Below are 20,222 nucleotides of genomic sequence, written 5' to 3'. Positions count from 1 at the left end.
AGGGAGAGCAGCAGTTGTGTGCGCCCTCTGCACGTAGCATTCACGCTTATAGGATCGGACAGAGTGGATGCCTGTCTTTAGTCGTTTGGCGAGCCGCGGCCGGTCGTCTCTCGTTCGCTGGCCCATCAGCCCAGCGGCCGTTCAGCCCCGATCGCCGGGAGGTGGGACCCCCGCCCGCCGAGCCGCCCGGCACAGTCAGCTGTTCGTCGAGGCGTGTATTAGCCGGGCCGTCCGGCCGCCGGCGCCGTCACCAGACAGCGCGGCGGTACGGCCCTCGGTGACCGGCCGCCCCGTCCGACGGCGCACAGGCGGCGCCTCTCGGCACCCCGCACACCATCGCAGATGATATGAAAACAGCGCCGGCGCGCGGACCGCAGCGGTCGCCGCGCAGCGCCCCTCACGTCCAAAACATCAGCCCTCTCGCGTCCAAAGAGCGCCTTGCCGCGCCCATACGCACAGAAACGCGCACACTTCTCGAGAAAACACTCGCGTAACATCCAAAGTAGCGGATTTGGCCACATAACACTCGCAGCTGCCTAGCTCATCTCATCAGTTAACGTTCAATAAAGCGTGAATAGTCCGCTAGCAATGTGAAATAATGGGGCGCCTCGGCGCCGCGCTCTGGTGGCTGGAGCGTCGTTCGGGGCCCTCTGACGGCACCGCTCTCAGTGGGCGGCACTGGGGCCGGTATTCCCCGGCACAACCCGCTTGGATCACAGGCACCGCGCGCCGGCTACATGGACACGCACCGCGGCCGACATGGCCGCAGTACGGACAGACTCCGGGCCGCGGTCTGACCAGACTCAGCGGCCGCCTCTGAACAGACTCCGCGCCACGGTCTGACCAGACTCAGCGGTCTGAGCAGACTCAGCGGCCGTGGTCTGACCAGACTCAGCGGTCTGAGCAGAGCTCCCAGCACGGCGCCCACGACAGCAGTTCCCACTAAATGCCTTCCGTCTGTTCAGCACGGCAGGGCGCGGACACCTCCCGGGCACGGCGGACGCCGCGGCCGGCCCGCCCGGCCGCCGTGCCGCCGACTAGATATTGCAGGTGGCTGGCGGAGCGCTCTCCGTCCAGCTCTCAGGCGCTGCTGGCGCGGTCGTCGTGCAGGATGGTGCGCTCCTTGTAGTAGATCTCCTCCGACTCCTTGTCGCACAGCAGAAGGATGACGCCGCCGAACAGGAAGATGGCCGCGCCCCAGCCGACGCCGTACGCCCAGCCGAACTCCCAGACGGTCCGGTTACCTGCCGACCACAGGTCACGTCAGGTCAGGTCAGGTCAGCTCACCACGCGCTGCACAGAGGAACGGCGCGGCATACGGCGTCAGGGCACTGACGTGCTAAGGTAATGAATCTTAGTTACCAGTTGAGCAAGGTTCGACAAATATTTGAAGTTCGGCGGGAGAGGATCAGGTTACACTCAGATAGGTCACATATAGAATATAGAATTTAGGCCACCACTGGGAGCGGGTCTAGGCCGGTCCACAAGACGCCGCTCCCGCCTCGTAACATGTGACGAGGAGCGTCAGCAAACGTCAGGAATAATTCCCAGTTCATTCAGTGAACGAATTAGCCTTATTGCTCGCGTTCGGAGAAATAAAAACAAACCACAGTGATCGAAGCGTCCTGCACTCCCTGTACCTGATTTCCATAAGACAACCACCAAACGATCTCATAAATCGATAGCATTGGGCAGTTATAGGTACACTATACAGGGACAGAACAGCCTCCATAGGACTCCACTCGTGAACACGGGGTGCAGTCTCGGATAGGGTGCATTGTCACAGACTGCTTTCCTTGTGGTTATTTCAATAAAGCGTGAGACGGCACAGGACAATGCATATTTCAGAGGCAAATCAATAAAACGAAATGTCTGAATTATAAAGCATCAATGTCATTGAATAGCATGCTTTCCGTACGCCATAAAAATGTGAAATAGTCTAATCACGCTGGCAAAAAAAGGTTCAAGCAGCCATTTATGGGTTACGCGGAACCAGAAGTACAACACGCATCACAAAAGTACAGCAAACCACAATCATGAGGAAAACTCCATTTCATAATGCACCAAAGCTCGGAGTTCGGACGCCACTGATCGAGTAGATCGAAAAATAGAGGTCGAGTGCCTCAAAATTACTGAGTGCTCAAATAGCGTACAGGATATCCGACAGCATTGGTCAGTGACGGAGGAAGGGTTCAGGACTGGGCCGGACGCACGGCGCGGTCCGTTTCAGATTCGGAGCACTGCGGCACAGCATGCTTTCAGGCGCTCGTCGCTGCTGCCATCTATCGGCAGATATCGGAACTACTTCCTAGTCGCCGCCGTTCAGTCTCGGAAGCGCAGTATGGCTGTCAAGGCGCCTTCATTCCACAGCTAGACGCGGCATTCAGCATGGTGGTAGTAGACGCATTGATTTGGAGCGAACCCCAAGGCCGTGGCCATCGATTGTGGCCAGGTGGTCGCATTCCGAAATGACACGGCTTTGAAGCAATGCAGTTCCCACGAACTCAGCGTGGCAATTAGGCTTCGCAGTTCGCATATGCCGTATGGTTACCAAATCTTTTCTGCTTATAAACTAATACATATGTTGTAATGTATTTGTATTTGGACGAAGCATATATTGGTAGCGGAAATCGCACTTTCGGTGAACAGAAAACATGATGATGTTCACCGCTATGATGACGCTATGATTATCAGCTGACCTGTACAAATATAGGCCGTCTCAGCGTTTACCATAGTCAGTTGTTCGCTAGAATTTTGCGTTTGCTCCCGTTCGGTAATGAAGCTAGCTGAAGTGTTGCGTTAAGTAGCCCTATTCAAAACAGCCTGAGTACGCTTCCTTCCTGTCAGCTTTAGACTGAAGCTTGTTTCTCCTCAGACTGCGAGGGGATCGGACCCTGGTGACAGTTGTGAGTGAACCGGGCCTAAGGCTCGGGACGGGGACAGGCTGACCCGGCCCGCCCCGGGACAGGGAGAGGCCTAAACGTCCCGTCGCACAGGTCTGGGACAGGTGAACCGGGCCGTCCCGCAGGTCTGAGACAGGAGTCAGTGAGCTGTAGGCGTCTCATGCAGTGAATAGCGGAGCAGCTCGCGGACACTACCTGCTATGTTGTTCTGCTGGTAGCCTGTCGACGGACGGGACAGAGTGAGTCTCCCGATTATCGATATACATAGGATGGAGACAGCAAACACACATTTCTCGGTGCCAAGCTCCGTTCGCTAGCCAATGCAGCAGAGGTTGGCTGGGGCCGGCCTTGAGATGCTACTCCTCTGCCCGTCCCTGAGCAGCCCCGTTCCCTGCAGCTCTCTCCCATCCCCGAGCACTCACTCGTATTGCCTCCCTTCCCCCCCCCTCTCTCTCTCTCTCTCTCTCTCTCTCTCTCTCTCTCTCTCTCTCTCTCTCTCTCTCTCGGTCCTCCACTCGCTCTCTCTTGCCCAGTACTCACTCTGTTCCAGCTCCTGCGCGAAGCAGACCGGGTACACGACCAGCGCGATCAGAATGGAGATGACTGCCGACAGACAGAGAGCGATCAGACCGGGTACACGACAGACAGAGAGCGATCAGACCGGGTACACGACAGACCGGGTACACAACAGACCGGGTACACGACAGACCGGGTACACGACAGACCGGGTACACGACAGACCGGGTACACGACAGACCGGGTACACGACAGACCGGGTACACGACAGACCGGGTACACGACCAGCGCGATCAGGATTGAGATGACTGCCGACCGACAGAGAACGAGCGGTCACCAGCCGGTCACGAATGGGGAATTCGAACCAGTCCATTATATTTACTCTTGTTTGATCCATGAATAGTCTTTAACCGGTTGGGATTCCGGAGTGTTTTCTGACAGGTCGGTCAATGTTATCTCCCGAGGTGGTACAGCTGTATACATATTCATTTATGCATGAACGCCACTTATGCGTCAGGATGGAGGGAGAGAAGAGGATGGTAATAAGGCGTGTCATTACCACGGACACTAGGCTACGCCCCGGAAATGACGCAACGCCCCCCCTCCCGTCCCCCAGATGACACCTCCCTCAGACCTCGCCAGGGAAGCCGGTGCCGCGTCCCGCCCGGGCCGTCCGCGCGGCCTCTGCTCGGTCTGTCAGTATAGTCTCTCCTCAGGCTGTCAGTATAGTCTCTCCTCAGGCTGTCAGTGTGGCCCTTCTCCGGGCCGTTTGCGCCGCCCCTCCCCGGGCCGTCAGTGTCCCCGGGCCGCCCTGCCACTATACCCCCGCTGTACTCACGGGCCACGATCATGACGTAGACGGCGGCGCGGTAATAGCGGTACTTTTTGTTGGTGTCCTTGCTCCACAGGCCCAGCCCGGCCATCAGCGTGGCGAACGCGTCCAGCAGCATGCAGCAGATAGCCAGCGCCTCCGACACGATGATGTACGCTGCAGCGGACCGCGGGGCACGGGCAGGTCAGGTCATTGCACGGGACCCGTTGATTGGTCACTCGTCCAGTCCAAAACATCATGGGACCCGATAACATTACAAAAGCAAAATATATCTGAAAACTCACATTCTGATGAGAAATTATTGTTAGCATTATTATTGACACAATAATTCCAAATATGGAATGCAGCTTATGCAAGTGCTTAAAACACTAATGCAGCTATTACTTTTTCGTTAAACATGATGCTTTGTGAATAAATGAGTTAATAGTTCAGCCTGTATTTATCATAACTAAGTAAAAAATAAGCCTTATTAGAAAGCAGTTTTGCGAGACGTCTTCACGTATCGTGACCGGCCACTCGCCAGTCACCAGCCCTTGCCGTGCAGTGGTCAGCCACTGGACGGCCTAAGTCGAAATACGCACCGCGATAACTGCATCAGTGACGATAAGGAATAGCCCAGGAGCTGTGGACAAAAGTGCCAGGAGAGAGCCCCGATTGAGGCTCGTAGGCACCCCGAGGCGCAGGGGCCGATGGAGAGGCAGGCGAGGAAAGCAGTGACTGAAACCACGGCCCGCGGAATTGAAGAAGTTCTGCAGGTGCCAGTGGTTGGAGAGACGAGAGGTCAAAATTGACCAATTTGAACAACACTCAGGACCTTTTTCGGTTAAATTGTGTGGAATACTGGATAGTAGGTACTCTCAGACAGACTGAGCAAAAGATACCTAAAGCCGTCTACGCTCAACAGTAACCGGGCAACGTGAATAGTACGCCGCGGTACGGGGACCCGCAGTTGCTACTGTACCTACACGAACCCCAACTCTAGCCGTCTGTCCTGTCCACTCAGTCCAGTAACAACCGATAACATTGATATCAACTGCCGGTCCCTGTACAAGAGCAGCTGAGGTTTTATGTGCGTGCACTCTGACAGCTTATTTTTGTTCCCTGTGAGTGTGCTAAGACAATTTACTCAGGGTCGTTGTACAGTAGCAACTGCGGGTCCCCGTACCGAGCACAATGTTCCTGGTCCTGCTGAATATTTGGTCAGTCAAGGACTGACCTGACGCTGGAGGAAGGAACAGAACACATCAGCTAACAGCATCTTTCACGCACTGACAAGTCCTCGGCATGAAATACGTCGATCAATCCCTTCTCATCCCACCCTAATCTGTTGTGTTCCGTTCTGTTCCGTTCCGTCTCGTCCCGCCCTGTCCGTCCCCGCCCCGTCCCGTCCCGTCCCGTCCCGTCCCGCCCTGTCCGTCCCACCCCGTCCCGCCCCGTTCCGTCCCGTCCCGCCCTGTCCGTCCCCGCCCCGCCCCGCCCCGTCCGTCCCCGCCCCGCCCCGTCCTGTCCGTCCCCGCCCCGTCCCGTCCCGTCCCACCCTGTCCGTCCCGTCCCACCCTGTCCGTCCCGTCCCGTCCCACCCTCCCCGTCCCTGCCCCGCGTTCCGGCGGCGGCGCCCGTCGGCCGCGCCGCCCCCACCCCCCTCCCCCCGCCCCGCAGTGTCGGCCGGCCTCGGATCGATCAGTGGGTAACGGGGCCGACTCTGCTCCGGAGGCCGGCCGCCGGCCTCAGAGACCCGCCGCTCAGCGCGAGCTCAGCCCAGCCGCGCCCCACTGTCTCCCCGGCGAGAGTGTTTTGTTCTCGGGGCGCCAGTCTCACCCAGTCAGTGTGATGACTTATATCACAGTCCAGCTCCCAGCAGGCTCATCCCGACAGCGCCCGTCTCCGGCGGCGGCAGGCCAAAAGAGTGGAGCCAATTTTGTCACCAAACACAGGTTTTGCCCCGCCAAAGAATCGCCACTTGCACCTGCTGATACTTTTAACCTCCAAATCAAGAATTCATTTCCACGATGGGATTGGCTCCGGGAGGCTGGAATGAAAACGTATTAAAGTGTTTGCGCAGTTCGAGTTTGCAAAACTTGACCGATAAGCATCGCAAGTCATTGTGGCATTTACTTTCCTTTAAGAAGTTTGTGATGTCCCGTTCGCTGAGTCGTGAATACTGTGGCCGCCTGTGAGACCAATAGCTGCGAGTTCAGGAGAGCTCGGCGTTCGAACCGCGCTACGGGCCGTAGAGTCCGCCGCACGGACACCGCAGCACCCGAGCCCGTCCCTGTATTAGCCCGCGGCACCCAAGCCCGTCCCTGTATCAGCTGTATCAGCCCGCGGCACCCGAGCCCATCTCTGTATCAGCCCGCGGCACCCGAGCCCGTCCCTGTATCAGCCCGCGGCACCCGAGCCCATCCCTGTATCAGTCCGCGGCACCCGAGCCCGTCCCTGTATCAGCCCCGCGGCACCCGAGCCCGTCCCTGTATCAGCCCGCGGCACCCGAGCCCGTCCCTGCATCAGCCCCGCGGCACCCGAGCCCGTCCCGTATCAGCCCCGCGGCACCCAAGCCCGTCCCGTATCAGCCCCGCGGCACCCAAGCCCGTCCCTGTATCAGCCCGCGGCACCCAAGCCCGTCCCTGTATCAGCCCGCGGCAGCCGAGCCCGTCCCTGGTCAGCCAGCGGCACCCGAGCCCGCGACACTCGAACCCGTCCTTATATCGATACCGAAGCACCGGAGGGGAGAGAGTCGATAAAATCGGTACGATCGCCTCACACCGCCGGCAAGAGCAGGAGTCGCATCACCCCAGCATTTATGCATTTTACATTGCTTCGCCGGAACAACAGGTTCACTTTAACCCGCACCCAGCCTGCTCTTTGTAACATGTTTTCGTTGATGAACACAGTGATGAATGGATTTTGACATCAAATGGGTCTTGGAAAGAAACGTCAGTTTCTTTGGCAATTTGTCTCATAACTAGAGCAGGAATTTAATGAAGCAGCATTAACAGATTACGAACAGATTTTAACAACACACGACGTCCAAGCCTTAATTCGAGGGAGTACTGCAGATTAATTTGAATACAACGACGAGGCATCATGCAGTCATCATCGATTTTTTGTTACACTTTAGAAGCCCTGGCTACCTAGGCACGCATCGAACTCGAATAGTTGAGAGCCTAGAGGGCGGCTGCCAGTCCGGGTTTCAGGCGTACACCAAACAGTTTTAGCTGCAAATAAACTGCACCGATATGATATTGACTGAAACGCCAAGGGAAACAATATTTACTTGATTCCGCGGCGATTTCCCACGTAAAGGAAAGCCGGCCTCAGAGCTAGGGTACTTAATACAATGTTACCCATATCCCAGGCGCACGCATCCCTTGGCGAAACGAGCATTTGGCGAGATTAGATGGCATTTGAAGTCGAAATGGTGATTTGGGCAGAACTGAAACGACTACATATTGCTATCGTAATGCGGTCCTATGGTGTCCACGACTGTCGAGGAGCATGATGGCAGGACCATAAGGTTGGCTGTTAATTAAGGCTACACAATGGCACATTATCATTAATTTGAAACTATGAACAAATTAGAGTTTTGACACAAATTACTGTAAGACGCGCATGAAATGCAGGTTTGAGGAGCTCTTTTGTGTGCTTCTAATTTATAACAAGGTTTCTTTCTATGTTAGGCACAGAAGTGACTTGCACTTTTTGATTATTTCCAAAGTGCAAAGAATATTACCAATGGCGCCACATCTCTTTGACTGTCCCAGCTGCCAACATTTGTCCCCTGACCCCTCGGCGAGCCCTAATTCAAAATTGAATGGATGAACAATATTTCAAAACAAAACAGTATCACAAATCAACATGAAAAACGAATACAATCTATTATTAGCAATTGCTGAAGTTTCATGGGACAATAAAGTGTCTTTTGTAGGCACGTACACCTTTTCAAAGTTGACTGGCGAGTTATGGGTAATGACCCTATTAGTCCAGTGCTCTCCCGTCTCCCATACACGGGCATAAAAAAATCAGCTTTTAAATAGGCATCTGTCAAAATGGCGTTTGTTTGGTTGCTTTACCAAAAACTCGGTATCAAGTGTACAACTCCGTTGCTAAAGCCGTAGTACCTAACCGCTTCTACCAGAAGCCATTGCGGGAAATAGGATTGCATTGTGAAAGCCTGAATTGTACCGTCACAATATGGCGTCTGACTGCAGGCATCATCTCACATACATACATCCCGCATCGTCCCTAACGGCCATCTACATTCAGCGCAGAGTCCGACGGACAAGCCACGATTCCGTCAAAACATCGTCCCGGCATCTTTGCGGGCGTGTTGTCTGTTCTCGGCGTGTTGTCTGTTCCCGGCGTGTTGTCTGCGCCGCCGCCGGAGTGGGACGATCTCAGCATAGTCGCCCGCTGCTGCCATTCGTCCGACGTCAGACAGTGCCGGAGCCAGCCACTGGGCGAGGGAGAGGGAGAGGGAGAGGGAGAGGGAGGGAGACGGGCGAACAGCAGACGAGAGGCCCCGGGACACCAGCTCACCAATGGGTCAGAGTGGGAGGGTGCGGGCCATGGTGGGCCAGATAAGAATGTAACTGTGATGAGAATTAATATAGGACGTAATATAAGGCGGAACGAGCGTGATATAGTATTCATAAAAGGATGCGTCATGCGAGATAAAGTCGAATGAGGGTAGGATGATATCGGGCTGTAGGAGTGGAACGGAAGATGAGAGGGAGCGGACTAAAAGCTGCATGAGAGCGGACCAGTTACGAGGTGGCAGTTGAGTGCCACAGAAAATGACAGTAAAAGGAAAATGGCAGAGAATATGCAACTCTAAGCCATGGGACGGGGATGAGTGCCCGGCAGAGGCGCGGGCTGAGGCGACGCGATCTGAACTGACAAGGCATTGGACTATATCTGAGACGGGATTGGTCTGACCTGGGAAGGGATTGGTCTGAAATGGGACAGGATTGGTCTAAACTGGGACGGGAATGGTCTGAAATGGGTCGGGGTGGTCTGAAATGTGTCGGGGTTGGTCTAAAATGGGACGAGATTGGTCTGAAATGGGTCGGGGTTGGTCTGAAATGGGTCGGGGCTGGTCTGACAATGAAGGAAGTTGGCCAATTGAGACGGCATTGATCCATGACATGTGACGCGATTAGTCTGATGAAACAGGATTGACCCGAATCGGAACGGGGTTTGTCTGGATTGGGACGGCATTAGTCTGACATAGGGCTGGCTTGGTCTGAATTGGAACGGTATTGGTCGTCTGCATTGGGACCGGACTGACTGAACTGGGACGGAATTGGTCTGAACTGGTATCGGGAGCGTTTCGTCGGGTCAGTTGCTAATCAGGACAGGCGGCCGACGGGATCCAGTCGTCACCCGGCTGCGCGGCCCGGCGGCGGGAGCTGCAGTGTGGCCGAGACGCCCAGCTCGGCAGCGGGATCTCCAGTGTCGCCGAGACGCGCGGTCCGGCTGCCGGAGCTGCACTGTCGCCGAGACGCCCAGCTCGGCAGCGGGATCTCCAGTGTGGCCGAGACGCCCAGCTCGGCAGCGGGATCTCCAGGGTTGCCGAGACGCGCGGCCCGGCGGCGGCTCGGTAATCAGGCGGAACGCCGCGCTGGCTGAGGCCTGTCGGACCAGAGTCGGCCGGTCGGCAGAAAAACGGCCTGCGTCGTCAGCGGCGGCTGGCCGTCACCGGCGGGGGGGGGGGGGGAGGGGGTGATTAGTGCCGCCCCGGCCGGCACCGATCGATGGCAGGCCACGGCAGACCGTGCTCCCAGCGAAGGCGCGCCGCCGCATACATGAATATCTCCGCCTCCGCCGGGCGCGGCGCGGCGCGGCGGTCAGCGGCGGCGGCACCGACACGGTGGGTGCAGGGAGGGGTCAGGTCACAGTAGGAGCAGAGCGAGGTCACAGCTGCGTCACACCATGATCACCTGCAGCGGTCCGGGTGTCAAAACCGTTCCACCTGTGCGGCGTTTAAAGCCTTGACCTGCCAACTATATCACAGCCCCCGGCACCGGCTGAACACGATTGATGCGGGGTGCCCCCAAGCATGTTTTCAGAAGACGGCGCAACTCCAGCCAGATAATGACATCCGTTTGCAGGGCGGCCGGCTGCCGGACGGCGCGGCACGGCCGCTCCGAGGACTCCGAGAGACCTGTTCGGCCGCCGCCCGACTGGCGTGACAACTTCTCACAGCAGCGCTCCCTGGAAACAGCAGTGGCGCGCTATTTTGGTGCCGGGGCGGCCGTCCCAAGTCGCAGGCCGCTGCCACCAGCCCGTCACCACCGGACACAGGGGACTCAGGGGGACTCAGGGGGACTCGGGGGGACTCGGGGGACTCGGGGGGACTCAGGGGGACTCAGGGGGCGGCGCTGGGGTCGAGGGCCACGCTCCGCCACTCTCAGTCTCCTCTGATCGGGTTCTGCCGGCGCTGGGCGGTCAGGGACCGGCGCGCGTGTGTGTGTGGGCCGCGGGGACGGGGCGGGGCGGCGCGGGGAGTCGGTCGATGGCGGTGCATTGTTTGGCAGTCGGTCGCCGGCCGACTCTCGTTTTCAACGCCAGCCTCAGGCGACGCGCTCGAGACCGATATTGGGTCGGCTGGGGAGCAGGCGCGCCGGCCAGGGAGAGAGGCAGACAGAGGGACCGGGCAGAGGGAGAGAGGCAGACAGAGGGACCGGGCAGAGAGTCGAGCAGACGACAACTGATGACCGGCCTCGGCGCCGCCCGGGGCGATGCTCGGCTGGTTCCGCCGAGCGACCCTCGAGGGCCGCGCTGGGACCGGCCGGCCGCGGCCACAGCCAGTCGCAGCTGCACTGTGTGGCCGGGACGGGGTCAGGTCAGGTCAGGTCGGGTCAGCAGACGTACCGACATCCCTGGCGCGGTGGCAGCCGGGCTCGAAGGGCAGGTCGAAGGGCAGTGGCCGGCCGGCGTCCTCCTCTGTGCAGTGGGCAAACAGGCCCTGCCGCCAGCCGTCGCTGATGAGCCAGTCGCTGGAGGCCAGCGCCAGAGCCATCAGCAGCAGCACGATCAGGCCGCAGATGAACGCAATCACCTGCGCGGACGGAGGGGCACGGCGTCAGATACGGACAGCGACACGGCGTCAGATACGGACAGCGACACGGCGTCAGACACGGACAGCGACACGGCGTCAGATACGGATAGAGACACGGCGTCAGATACGGACAGGAACCCGGATAGGAACACGGATTAAGACACGGATAGATAGTAAACACGGCGTCAGACACGGACAGCGACACGGCGTCAGATACGGACAGAGACGCGGCGCCAGACGTGGACAGAGACATGTATAGATACACGGACAGAGACACGACGTCAGATATGTACAGAGACACAGCGTCAGATATGGACAGAGACACAGCGTCAGATATGGACAGAGACATGGAGAGATACACGGACAGAGACACGGCGTCAGACACGAACAGGAACCCGGATAGGAACACGGATTAAGACAGTAAACACGGCGTCAGACACAGACAGCGACACGGCGTCAGATATGGACAGAGACACGGCGTCAGATATGGACAGAGACACATGGTCAGACATGAACAGAGACGTGGTCAGATACACGGACACATGTACGGTCAGATATACGCCATCGTCTGCGATACAGGACAACACTGCATCAAAATTGCATTAAAACTTGAATATCAGGACATTACCCTTATGGACGCCGTTGGAACGACGAATGAGCGAGCGCAATGGCGCACACCTGCAAAGTGAGCTCCGCAGTTGATTTGGTTTGGCGCGGCCACCCATCCAGCTGGTCCCTCAGCACGGAGCTGGACAGATTTCTTACCATCGGCCCCTGCTTACTGTCTGACTGTACGACGTGTACGACCTCGAAGGAGAGGACAAGAAACAACATTTTATTCAGAAGCATGGGAAACGAATTCCTACAGGATGCAGATGCATGTACATACAAGAGGAAGAGGTGATCCCTCTGCGGATGGGCCAATCCCCGCCCTCAACGCACCTCTCTTTCGCCGTCCGGTAGACGCGGGCCCATCCCACCAAAACAAGCCGCCTCTATCCGCGTCTATCCGCTACCGTCCGGCAGACATGGGTCTCACAGCAGACACTCTATACATACCGCGTCTATCTACCGGAGGGCCCTTCATACCGGGTCTATCCGCCGGAGCGCCCTCTGTGCAGGGTCTATCCGCCGAAGGTTCCTCTAGTTATACCGGGTCTATTTACCGGGTGGTCCTCTATACCGCGTCTATGTACCGGGTGGTCCAGGGTCCTCTATACCGCGTCTATCTACGGAAGGGCCATCTATACGGCATCTATCCGCCGGCGTCCGGCAGACGCGCTAATGGTGTCGATGACGCATCGCCGGGCGGTGTGAGAGGGACCACAATGGCCGACATTGTGAGCCCTGATGACACACGGCTCAGCCCGGGAATGGCACCCGAGCCGGCCGACATTACCGCATCGGCGGCGAACCGCGGGATCCCTGGGGCCGACATAACCGCACCGGCGGCGGAGCGGGATCCCTGGGGCCGACATTACCGCACCGGCGGCGGACCGGGATCCCTGGGGCCGACATTACCGCACCGGCGGCGGACCGGGATCCCTGGGGCCGACATTACCGCACCGGCGGCGGAGCGGGATCCCTGGGGCCGACATTACCGCACCGGCGGCGGAGCGGGATCCCTGGGGCCGACATTACCGCACCGGCAGCGGAGCGGGATCCCTGGGGCCGACATTACCGCACCGGTGGCGGAGCGGGATCCCTGGGGCCGACATTACCGGCGGAGCGGGATCCCTGGGGCCGACATTACCGCGCCGGCGGCAGACCGGGATCCCTGGGGTCGACCAGTGGCGGCTCGGCCACAGGACGGCGACAGCGCTCCACAAATGGCGACACACCGACACATTATCGAAATTTAACGTCCCAGATCAAACAGATAGCTGTACCATTCCGCCGATAGCCGTCCTTCCACTGCCTTCATAAACAAGCTGAATTGCGGAAAACTGGCTCCGGCGCAGCACTTCGAAAGCAATAGCCGTTGTTTATAACTGAGCCGTTAGAGCGGCGACATGGCGCTGTCCGGTCCCGGCGCTCCGGGCCAATGTACGAGGTCGGGCCGCCACAGCAGCTCGCGGTGACGGTACGGTACGGTCGGGCTCCCGACACGGGAGCATCTCCCGGGCTGACCAGACGGGCTCGGTCCGGCGGGGTCTCAGGAAGGGGCCCGGCGGCCCGGCCGACCTGCAGGACGGTACCGTGCTCAGCACGCCGGTATGGCTATAGGACAGAGTACCCCGCACTGACACCGTGTCAGAGTAGAGTAGTACGGACAGCGCGGTGTCGCCGTGTCAGCGGACAGAGCCCCACCGACAGGGCGCTCCCACGGGGCGACGCTCGAGCTGCGGCGGACTGCTGATTGACCCGGCCAATCAGCCGGTGCTCGTCAGACAAACACGCCGCCGAGCCGCCCCGATTGGCGATCGGGACAGCCGGCGGCTCTGAGAGCCCCCGTGAGGAGGTGGGAAGCGGCTCAGAGAGCCCGCTGCGGGGAGGCAAGGAGGTGGACAGCGGCTCCCAGGGCAGTGCAGGGAGGTGGGGAGGTGGCACAGAGCCCCAGCACGCTTCCGCCACACCATACTCGGTCCTTCTCCCGCCCTGCTCGATCCTCCTCCCTCCTCCCGCTCTATTCGGTCCTCCTCCCGCCCTACACGGTCCTCCTCCCGCCCTACACGGTCCTCCTCCCGCCCTACACGGTCCTCCTCCCGCCCTACACGGTCCTCCTCCCGCCCTACACGGTCCTCCTCCCGCCCTACTCGGTCCTCCTCCCGCCCTACACGGTCCTCATCCCACCCTACATGGTCCTCCTCCCGCCCTACACGGTCCTCATCTCGCCCTACACGGTCCTCATCCCGCCCCACATGGTCCTCATTCCGCCCCACTCGGTCCTCCTCTCGCCTCTGGGCGGCGCCTAGACAGCTCCATCCTGCAGGAAATGTTGGAATTGGGAGCAGCGCGGCGGACCAAGACGCCGGCGGCGGGGCACAGCAGCGCCGGTGGCGGGACAATAATAACTGACGACAGTCCAGGGCACACGGATCGGCGGCACGTCCGCGGCGACCCGTTCCCATGGCAACGGCAGCGACACGGGACCGGGACGCAGCCTGCTCTCTTGTTGTTGATTGAGGCTTTAGGGCGCGCCGACTGCTAAGGTCATTTTGCGCCCATAACGTCGTACTAATAAAACAAGTGTGCCACAAGAAAGAACCTTCTAGATACTAAGACTAGAAAGTAAGACTCGATATAAAATAGCAAGGTAAGATAAAACAGCGCAAAGGTGTCGTCCTAGACAACTGACTAGATGAAAGGACTAGAGAGGGCTAGTTGGATTGGGGTCAGGTCGAGTATATCACTTGGAAGTTGATCGAACGGATAAAAGAAAAGATGTTGCCGGATAAAACCCAGGGTGACTCGTCACCCAGTAAGCGGCGGATAGTGGTACCCGGAGCGATGCGCCCGAGGTAGCGTGTCCGGTTCGGTTCAGCGAGAGGACAAGATAAAAGCACGTGAGAGACAGTGAGAGGCACGGTACACCTGCGACAGGTGGGCTGCTCTTCTCCGCGGAGGAGATGACCATGCGTGGCATACGTATGGCCGATGCGCAGCCTACATAAGACGACTTCGTTATGTCTGTTACTTTGCATGGATGACGACCAAGGCTCGAGAGTTGGCTTGATATCTCTCAGCTTACTGCTCGCGCGCGAGTCCCACTCTGCCTGCCACTGCGAGAGCATGGAAGATCGTACGACGGGATAGTAATCCCGGGCAGGCAGAGGAAATCGCCGAGTGTAGGGCGCTGCGGCAGCGCGTCTCGCAGCGGCGTCAGCAAGCTCGTTGCCTTGGATTCCAACATGACTGGGAATCCAGCAAAACCGGATAGTTTTTCCGGACTGTTCCACCGAAGTTAGCCGAGTTAAAATGTCCTGAATGATCGGGTCGTCAGGATTAAACCGTCGTAAAGCCAACAGACTGCTTAGTGAGTCTGATAAAATCAAATAGAAAAAACCGTCGGACACCTCAATAAAACACAGAGCCTTTTCGATGGCGACTAGCTCTGAGGAAAACACCGAGGCGCTGGGTGGAAGGGAAAACGAGCGGGTGTCCCGACCAGCGACAAAAGAGCAACCCGCTCCCTCGGATGTTTTTGAGCCGTCTGTGTAGACTGAAATAAAACCATCATACGAGGCTATATGCTCCAAGGCTCTGGTTTGTGATTCATAGGGCAGCAGGCTATCCTTTTTTACTTCGGAAAGCGAGAGGTCTACCTGCGGTGGGGCGTTTCTCCAGGGTGGAGAAGGCGTTCCCCAGATACGCCGAACGCCGCGCAAGGCTATATTCGATGTAGAGAATAAACCTCTCATGCGTGCTCCGAATGGATGACTCGTCCCATTACCAGATGAAGCAATGTGACGCGAAAAGACGTACGGGTACGTCGGATGCGTCGGGAATTGACGTAGTTTAAGAGCATAACGCATCCCCAGCGTCTGACGGCGGAGAGAAAGTGGCGGCTCGTGCGCCTCAGCAAGAATGCTGCTCCTGGGCGAGGTGCGGAATGCTCCGGTGGCTATTCGGAGTGCTGCATGATGGACTGTATCCAGGACCTTCTTGCTGGATTCACTCGCTGAATCATAGACAAAGGAAGCGTAATCCAGCTTCGATCGTATAATCGATCGATAGAGAAGAAGAAGGGTCCTGCGGTCCGCACCATAAGATGTGCGGGCGACACATTTTAAAACGTTCAGGGATTTAAAACATCGTTCCCGAAGCGTTCTAAAATGTTCTCTATACGTCAAACGACTGTCAAAAAAGATTCCAAGAAACTTCGCCACCGGCCGAGTAGGAATCACCTGTCCATGGAGCTTGATTCCCAAGGCTAAGTCGTCACAGCGGCGGCGGCAAAAGTGCATAGCGACGGTCTTCGTTGTTGAAAAACGAAGGCCGTTGTCGTCGCTCCACCTCTCCAGACGGGTTACAGCGAGCTGCAGCTGTCTGGCAACGTGACGGGCGGTCGTAGCTGAAAACCAGATCGCGAAATCATCGACAAATAGTGATTTGCCGATAGATGGTGCGAGCTTGTCGCCAATGTCATTGATCGCCACAGCGAACAGCGCCACACTGAGCACTCCGCCCTGAGGAACTCCGTTCTCCTGAATAAAACTGCTCGAAAGACGGCTGCCAACACGGACTTTGAACCGACGACCCGATAAAAAGTTCTTGATAAAGAGACCCATTCGGCCACGTATGCCGTACTTATGTACTTTGGAAAGTATTCTGTGTCGTAACACTGTATCATAGGCCGCCTCAATATCAAAGAACAGTGCTCCAAGGTGCTTCTTTTCAGTAAAACAGGTGCGTATCTCGGTGTCAAGGGCTAAGATGTGGTCCACAGGGCTGCGGTGTTTTCTAAAACCGCACTGGGCGTTTGTAAAAACACCGTGATGTTCCAGAAACCAGCTAAGACGCACATTGACCATCTTCTCCATCAGCTTTGATAGCGATGATGTGAGAGAGATGGGCCGATAATGGAGAGGGTCATGTCCCGACTTGCCAGCCTTCAAGATAGGAATGATTATGGCTTCCCGCCAGGTCTCAGGGAAGGTGCCAGTCTCCCAAAGCGAATTAAAGGTTGCTAGCAGCGCCTCGAGGGCAACTGCGGGGAGATGACGGAGCATGTCGTTGTGGACAGCATCCGGACCTTCTGAGACGCTGCGCAACGAGCTGATGGCAGACGTAAGCTCAACCATGGTGAAAGGCTCATTGTACACGAAATTTTCAGCTGTGCTGAAGTCCACGGCGGCTGGTGCAGGTCGTGAGGACTCTCCTCGGCAGCGCTGATAGAGTGCACGGCCTATCGTCTCTGCGACGTCTGAAGGGTGAGATATGTCCGTGTTGTTCACTCTTAAAACCGGAAGCGGAACAGAGCTGAACCGGCCTTCAATGCGCTTCATGCGTGCCCATATCTGGGTTGTAGGAGTAAAACGGTTTAAGGAACTTACGTAAGTGCGCCATGAAACAGCCTTTGCCTCTTTTAAAACGCGTCGGGCAAAAGCCCGCGCTTTCTTAAAAGCGATGAGGTTCTCAGTGGTGCCACTCCGGTCAAACTTTCTAAAAGCGCGTTTCCTGGCACGAATCGCGTCTCCGCATTCCTTGGTCCACCACGGAACAGGAGGACGACGAGGCTGGCTCGACGTCTTGGGTATGCACCCGTTTGCGGAATCAATGAGTAGGGACGTAAACTCCTCTGTGGATATCGCAGAGGTGTCGGCTCTGGATAGAACAGAGGCCTCTACGGCGGTCTGGAAATCGCCCCAGTCGGCCTTCCGAAGATTCCACCTGGGTGGACGGCTGCCTACTACTGGGGACTCCTGGTGCTCCAGCCACACCGGGAAATGGTCGCTCCCGAGTGGGTCGTCATGGACGAACCAGTTAAAAAGCTGAGCTAGCTGCGGGCTGGCTAAGCTCAGGTCCAGAGCCGATGTTTGACCGGAGGGTGTTGTAAAATGGGTGCGCTGTCCTGTATTTAAAATACAGAGCGCCTCATCGCGGATAAAAGATTCTAAAAGTCGACCACGAGTGCCAGTCGTGTCGCAACCCCACGCCAGGCTATGGGCGTTAAAATCGCCGACTAGCAGGACCGGAGGTGGAAGTTCATCGACAAGTCGATGTAGCTCAACCACCGGGAGCGCTCTACCTGGTGGTAGGTATAAAGAGCACACGGTCAGTTCCCGGTGGTTGAGATCAACTCTGGCGGCCACCGCCTGCAGGGGAGTCTGCAGCGGCACCTGGCGCGCAGGTACGCTATGGTGAACCGCCAGAAGCACACCTCCATGGGCAATGGTCGGGGTATCTAGGTCTCTTCTAAAAACAGAGTAGCCCTTGATGACAAAGGTGCTCTCAGGGGGAGCGGACAGACATTGTGCACAGGACGTGTCAGTGTGAACGACCGGTAGTCCGCTGCCGTGCCGCTCTGTGACTCAATTTGCCCAGAGGCGAGCCGGTGTGGAGAAAAATATAAGCTCGAGTGTGATCGAAAAACACCAGTGGATGGCGTTGGCCATTGCCTGGGCACTAAAGATGCCTTCATCCGTTAGGATGGCGTCTGAGTCGCGACACCCGACAGCGCGGGCTTGTACGGTCGTGCGGCCGGCAGCGAATTGCACCAGCGCCGGCGGCCGCAGACGTCAAAACACGGCCGCAGCGGCGGCCACCGAGGACGGCGGACCGAGCCGACCGAGAACGCTTTTACAGCGGGCTGCAGCACTCTAAAATTGAATTTCGATGTTTCATCACATTATTTGATGCCGTCAACATCGTTCAAAACATCACGAAACAAGTCGTAAAAGTGCGCCGCCACTCAGTCACAGCCTTTACGGGCCTACAAATCGAAAGGATCGCGTCCCACAGCGCAAATGAGCAAGGCCTTGCAACTGCATTTCCCAGGATTCTGACAACTCATGTATAAAAATTGCAGCTAAGTAGGCACATGGAAGGTCTGTCAGCGCCCATCAAAATGTCGAAGCTGAATGTAATGTTGACCAGGCTGTAATTAGTTACCATCCGTTTTACGGTACCCAGTTTCGGCTGCAGTTAGCAGCACAGTCCTCGGCATTGCAGACATTCGGAGCAATTTGTCCCAGACACGACCCGATTAGCGCTATCATCAGCATAATGAGCCGGAAGTTTCCTGAAGCACTGAGGAGCTCGGTGTGTAACGTGAACGCTCTAGAAAACAGCTCATTTCCATTTTCCAGACGATTTCAGCAGCAACACAAGGACATTCAGGTAGCCTGTGAACCTTTCCTTCTCATTATTGTAATGGAACAAGAATTTGTTGTAAGTATTGTCCGACAACAGTATCTGACCTGCGATAAACAGAAGGCGGTGCCGATACCTAATATATGATCCACTTTAGCATCTAAAACACCAAATTAAAGCGAATTCCAATGTTTGGGTATCGTGACGGATGATTTGTGGGGCAGCTGAGCGAGTTCTGCACACCCAGCGGCTGCCGACGCCACAGAGAGAGAGAATAGATTATAATAGAATGTCGTTCCCGGCCGGTCCCAGCGGCTGCAGATGTGACGTCACAGAGCCAGAGTGACGTCACCGTGCTACCGCCGATGGCCGACCGCGTCCCCGTGCTGGCCGGCCAGCGTCCCCGTGCTGACCGGCCAGCGTCCCCGTGCTGACCGGCCGCGTCCCCGTGCTGACCGGCCAGTATTGCGGCCGCCGGCCAATGTCCCCGTGCTGGCCGGCCAGCGTCCCCGTGCTGGCCGACCAGTGTTGCGGCCGCCGGCCAATGACCCCGTGCTGGCCGGCCAATGTTGCGGCCGCCGGCCTATGTCCCGGCCGGCCAATGTTCTGTCCGGCGCCGGCCGTGCTGTGACAGAGCTGTCTGCGTCACGGTAGTCGGGGCGGGATGTGACGGCTGTCAGGGCGGGATGTGACAGCTGCCTACGTCACGGCGGTCAGGGAGGAATGTGACAGAGCTGTCTGCGTCACGGCGACCGGGGCGAGTCTCTCGGTACGGTCGTTCAGGGGACGGGCGCCGGCCATGGCAGGGGGAGCGGCGGGGCAACGATAGGGCTGGATCAATGGATACTGGCAGATTAATGTGTGCCATAAACTTTGCCGGACAATGCGGTTAACCTCGAATGCCCTTTCGTGAGATCACATTTTCAGATCCAGTGCACAGCCGACGGTACGCCATCTGCGGTCTACCTCCAGTAGCGGCTCTGCGGGCACTCCAATCGCGTACCGCCCGCGGCGCACTGCAGTCTGACGCCTGACGGGGACTCGGCTCTGCCGACATTTCCGAGCTGCGTGCCGACGTGACCTGACTGGCCGACCGGTCGCCGCTGTCGGCACACTGCTAATGCCGCGGGGGCGGGCTGCCGAGGGACACCACGGG

At 57.6% G+C, this 20,222-nt stretch overlaps 1 protein-coding gene across 5 annotated transcripts in view; it reads right to left on the bottom strand.

The window, feature by feature from the left end:
* Positions 1-200: 200 nt before the first annotated feature.
* The window catches only part of LOC122382159 (transmembrane protein 47-like), a 72,151-nt gene continuing 52,129 nt past the window's right edge, over positions 201-20,222 (bottom strand). For 4 of the 5 annotated variants that reach the window (XM_043367342.1, XM_043367514.1, XM_043367429.1 and 1 more), the window contains 5 exons: positions 11,125-11,311; positions 4,258-4,407; positions 3,444-3,506; positions 3,099-3,122; positions 201-1,244 (listed from right to left, as the gene is read on the bottom strand). In XM_043367342.1, the coding sequence (XP_043223277.1) occupies positions 1,081-1,244; positions 3,099-3,122; positions 3,444-3,506; positions 4,258-4,407; positions 11,125-11,311 (588 nt within the window). In that variant the 3' untranslated portion in view covers positions 201-1,080. The remainder of the gene's footprint in view (positions 1,245-3,098; positions 3,123-3,443; positions 3,507-4,257; positions 4,408-11,124; positions 11,312-20,222) is intronic. The other variant, XM_043367264.1, reaches the window with a different exon arrangement.

This window comes from Amphibalanus amphitrite, unplaced genomic scaffold (assembly GCF_019059575.1).
Source record: "Amphibalanus amphitrite isolate SeventyFive unplaced genomic scaffold, NRLGWU_Aamphi_draft 000001F_arrow, whole genome shotgun sequence".
Classification (NCBI taxonomy): domain Eukaryota; kingdom Metazoa; phylum Arthropoda; class Thecostraca; order Balanomorpha; family Balanidae; genus Amphibalanus; species Amphibalanus amphitrite.
Note: the sequence above shows the minus strand (reverse complement) of the source record. Positions and strands in the feature narration are given on the sequence as shown.